This window comes from Nannospalax galili, unplaced genomic scaffold (assembly GCF_000622305.1).
Source record: "Nannospalax galili isolate Female #2095 unplaced genomic scaffold, S.galili_v1.0 scaffold1299, whole genome shotgun sequence".
Taxonomy (NCBI): Eukaryota; Metazoa; Chordata; class Mammalia; order Rodentia; family Spalacidae; genus Nannospalax; species Nannospalax galili.
The window spans coordinates 137,783-142,868 of record NW_008343660.1 but is presented as its reverse complement, the minus strand read 5'-3'; the positions used below and the strand labels follow the sequence as shown (position 1 = coordinate 142,868).

At 41.5% G+C, this 5,086-nt stretch overlaps 1 protein-coding gene across 1 annotated transcript in view; it reads right to left on the bottom strand.

Moving 5' to 3' along the window:
- Gja10 (gap junction protein alpha 10) overlaps window positions 1-4,095 on the bottom strand; it is a 26,645-nt gene extending 22,550 nt beyond the window's left edge. The window contains 2 exon segments of the mRNA XM_008839959.1: window positions 1,236-1,363; window positions 4,011-4,095. Coding sequence (XP_008838181.1) covers window positions 1,236-1,363; window positions 4,011-4,095 — 213 coding nt within the window.
- Window positions 4,096-5,086: the final 991 nt, after the last annotated feature.

The window sequence follows — 5,086 nt, the reverse complement described above, 5'->3', positions numbered from 1 at the left end:
TATATATATATATATATATATATATATATATGTGTGTGTGTGTGTGTGTGCCTATACATATAAGATGTAATTGTATGCTAAATGAACAAGGAGGAAAAATCTAGAAGTAGAGATACAGGGATCTAATATAGACTGCCTTGACTGTGGGGAAGGTAACGAGCACAGAGGGGGAGTTTGAAGGGAGGAGAGGCAGAAAGGGGGAAGAAAAAGGAAAAGGGAAGATTTCTAAGAAAATGTGATCGATTTTACCTAATAAAAACACTTATGCTAATTTTATGTTTTCGTACTTATGTATGAAGAATCTTCTAAATAGAATTGAGAAAATAGATGCTTCCCATAATTTGAGGATGTTTGCCATGAGATGAGGTTTCCCTATGTAGCCCAGGCTAACCTCATACTAGAAATCTTCCTCCCTCAGCCTCCCAAGTACCAGGATTTCAGGAGTGGGACACAATACTTAGTCTACTTTGTATAATTTGGAAAAAATAATAAGGAAATCTATATTTTATTCTATACTTATGAATCATTTGAAATGTAAAATTAGAATATAGTCATATATATTAATTGAAAGCAAAAAATTAGATTTTAAAATTTGAATTCTTAGCTCATTAACTTAATCATTTCTTAAGCTTAATCCTGTCTTAAAGAATTAAAGTGTTTTGCATAATTATTCCTCTAAGGTTTTTTCAAAGATTCTATTTTTTTGGATAGCCTAAAATATATAATGCTTCATTTTTGGCACTGTTTCTTTTAAATGTAGAAACTGTGGGGGGGTTGTAATTTTGGTTTTGGTTTTGGTTTTCTGAAACAGGGTCTCTCTGTATAGGTATGGCTGGCCTAAAACTTGTCATGTAGATCAGGCCAGTCTGGAACTCACAGAGATCCACCTGCCTCAGCCACACCTGGTCTGGAAATTTTTAAATAGGAAGTAAATAAAATTTTTCTTAAGTTCATATGAAATCAGTAATGCGTATTGACATATCAGCATACAAAACCAAGGTCCTACACATAAGTTGTCCTAAGTTTCCTAAAGAGAACTTTCTACCATCAAATGACTACAGACCCTTAAAACATTCTTTACATTTGTCTTATTAACAAATACTAATTTAACATCTCCTATTGTAAGAAGCTGCTAATTTTCACCAGCATTTAATTTCAGATCTTTTCTTCCTATCCCAATAGGGACTTCCAATAGATTTTTCATAATCAGCACAGTCCACATATTTACCACTTACCTTGTGGTTAGACAAGAAAATGACGGTTGGGTTTTCAGAACCTTCAGATTGTACCATGTGTGGCTCTTTAGTGGAACAGTTGCTGTTGGTTGCAGATATAAAGGCTCTGGTCAGTTGGCTGTGAGGCCCTAATCAAAATTAACACAGTCATTTTGATCAATGTGGCCTAACCTAATTTCTCCCTAAAATTCAACTGTCCTTTGGCACTTTATAATTTTCTTGCAGTATTTTTTTTTCTAATTGACACCATGCTGGGACTTCTTCTGATATATCTCATTTGGAAAAGAAAAGAAAAGCAAGTAGTAGTTTTGCATTCTTGTCAATGAATAATTCAGTGATTTGAGTTTGGATACATTTCTTTAGCCCACTGATTACTCTGGAAATCAGTAGTCACAAATCAGTAAGTCATGTCCAGTTTCATAAAAAGCTGTCCGGGGTAAATCTAGCCTCATCAAATGTGAGCAAAAACAAATGGAGTGACAATCAAGCCTAAAGTGTTCTTGCAGGTCAGGCCATGCTCAAATAATAAACATCTCCATGGCAGAATAAACATTTCACATGAGAGGAAAGTTGCTCCTGTCTATAGACTGTATGTTCGAGCAATTAGTCCATTAGGTCCTATTAATAAGTCCATTAGGTCAAAATATATGGATCAGGAAATTATTTCTTTTTCAACAGAGAACCTGAAAGCCAGTAGTAGCCTTAGAACCCAGGTCTGTTTTAGAAGAGAAAGAATTAGGATTTCAAAGAGGTCAAATAACTTGCCCAATATCCACAAAGGCTAGTTTTCCTAATTCACAATCTGTAGCAAATCTTTGAGTAGCCATATCATCTTCAGGTATAGCATTGTACTGCCATATTAAAGGGGCTAACAGCAAGGGCAAGGACATCATTGGAACTCAATGATAGCTTTAAATCTCAGCTCTGAAGCACATTTCTAAGCATGCCCTATAAAATGCGGCAGAACCCAATTACTGATATTTCCTAAGTACCGCTTGCCTATTCTATTTTTACAGTTTTTTTAAAGAATGACAATGAAAAATAAAGATAAAAGAATTAAGCATACCTAGCCTCAAGAGCAAATTGATTTTCAGAATTAACTAAAAGTGAAAATATACTATGTATGAATATATATATTTATATAGTGATGGGTACACTGTCCAAAGATCCTTCAACATTTCATTACATTTGAGAGCAAAGTAATGAATTTAATACATTTAATGCATGTTATCAGGGTTGAAACATTAAAATTGTGCACCTATGCATAGATTAACTTGCAGGTACACAAGAAGCTCCTAATATTACAGTCTCAGGGAAAGATAACCCTATGAATGAGGAGGAGGAAAGATGGGCACTTGCACAATATATCCATACAGTAAATGCACCGTCTACTCAAGATAACAAATGCTTAAACTAGGAGACAAAATAAAACTTAACTATATTTTAATTAATTTAGTGTTATTATGATACATAAAATTTCATTAATTCTTTGCTCTGTCACAGACAAATCAATTTGACCAATTCATTCTTGAAGACTTCTAGCAAGTGAGTGATTATCATGAAGACAGAAGCAAAGATTGTGAGTAGAAAAAGCCCTCTGAACTTCACAACAATAATAAAAAATAACATCACAGGGCTGGAGAGATGACTCAGAGGTTAAGTGCATTGGCTGTTCTTGCAAAAGGCCTGGGTTCAAATCCCAGCACCCACAGAACAGCTAACAACTGTCCATAACTCCAGTTCCAGGGGATCCAATGCCCTCTTCTGTCCTCCATGGGCACTGTACAACATGGGTGCAGGTACATGTATTCAGGCTGTATTAGTTACTTTTCTGTTGCTATGATAGAAACACTGACTGAAGCAACTTCTAGAAGGAATAATTTGAGCTTACAGTTCCAGGGGAATTACAGTCCATCATGGTGGGGCTGCATGGTGGCAGGAGGTGGCTGAGGCAGGAGCAGAAAGCACAGCACTCACATCTTCAAACAGGCACAGGAAGCCAGACAGCAATTCCAGATCCGGCAAAACTTAAGAACTCTGTAAGCCTGCCCCCATAGACATATTCTCTCCAGCATGGCCATACCTTCTAAGACCTCCCAAAACAGTGCCACCAACTGGAGGAAAAATGTCCAACTATTTGACACCTACTGGGGACATTCTTATTCAAACCACCACATTCCACTCCCTAGCCCCTATAGGCTTACGGCCATATAAAATCCAAAATGCATTTAGTCTGTCCTTAAAAGCCCCCATAGTCTTTACCAGTCTCAATGCTTTTCAAAAGTCCATAGTCCAAAATCTCTTCTGAGACTCAGGGCGCTGTCTTAACTGTAAGCCCTTTTAAATCAAAAGATAAATTGCATACTCCCAACATACAATGGAATCAAATACACATTCCCATTCCTAAGGGAGGAATAGAGGCATAGTGAGGAAATACCAGACCAAAACAGGACTGAAAACCAGCAGGGCAAACACCAAATCCAGTAGCTCCACATCTGATTTCTGGGACTTTACTTCCAAAGGGCTTAGTTGGCTCAGCCTCTCCAGCTTGGCTGAGTGCAACATATGTCTCTCTCTTGAGCTGGTACCATTCCCTATATGTAGGTCTTCTTGGCAGATGCCTCACAGCTCTGGCATCATGAATGACTCCTTGGGGTCTCCATTGCCAACCAGGCTTCATCTTCACAGCTTCACACAGTGGCCTATCAAGGCCATCTTTATACAGAGGCACCCCATTGTATGATGCCTGGCCTCAGAGGCTCCCTATGGGGAGACTGCGCTGGGCTCCCAGGCGTGGGGTGCATTCACTCCCTGTGGATCCACAGACTGCTCTGGGAAGCGGCGGCTCCGGGAGCGGCATGGCGGGTCCGCAGACTTCTCTGGGAAGCTGCAGCTCCGGGAGTGGTGGCGGACGTGCAGGCTTTTCCCGCCGGCTGCTTCGGGTCCCGCGTCTCTGGTGCTGGCGACAGCTGGTGGCTGCCGCAACTTCTCTGATGCTGAGAGCTTACTCTGCTACTGGAGCACTGTCCAGCCAGAATCCCGTCTCTATTCCACCCGTGTACTCTTCCTCAGGATGCGAGGCTCCTGGCCACTGAAACACACAGGGAAGGAGTACAGAGACGGCAAAAGCTAGTGTGTCCATGGGTCGGTAACAGAGAGTGCTGCCCTCCAGGGGGATCAGGTCACCGGTACACAAGATTCAAGGCTCGGCTCAGTCTGTGCTTACAGCTTTATTCTCTCTGGGACCCAATCTCTGGGACCCAGTCTCTGACCCAATCTCCCACTATTAAGAGAAGGCTAGGATATTTTTATACCATGAGGGTAGTGGTAAAAGCTTTGGCTGTTAGATGCTTTGTGAGGCATTCTATTTACATGTGGAAGTGGATTTCTGCCACACTGCTAGACTGCTGGCCACCTGTAAAAATCAAACAGGAAGGCATGGTATGCTTAGAGCCAACGGCCATGTTTATGTCAGGGCATTTGTGGCAGCCACTTCAAAGGGAGAGACAGGAAAGATGCTGGAAAGCACCTTGCTTTGAAAAGGAGCCCGCAGCACATATCCAAGCTGCATGAGCTGTCCGGTGTGAAGGGGCTTACAGCTTCACATAACAGAGGTCTCCAACAACCCTGTGACGTGCAGGCGGTCGTGCCACCTCCCTCCTCTGACATGCAGACGGTCGTGTCTCCTGACCCTTCTGACGTGCCGATGGTCATGTCACCAGCCCCCTCTGACGGGCAGATAGTCGTGTCACCTGTCCCCTCCGCCGTAAAGATGGTCGTGTCACCTACTCGCTCTGCCGTAAAGATGATCGTGTCACCTGCCCTCTCTGCCGTAAAGATGGTCGTGTCAG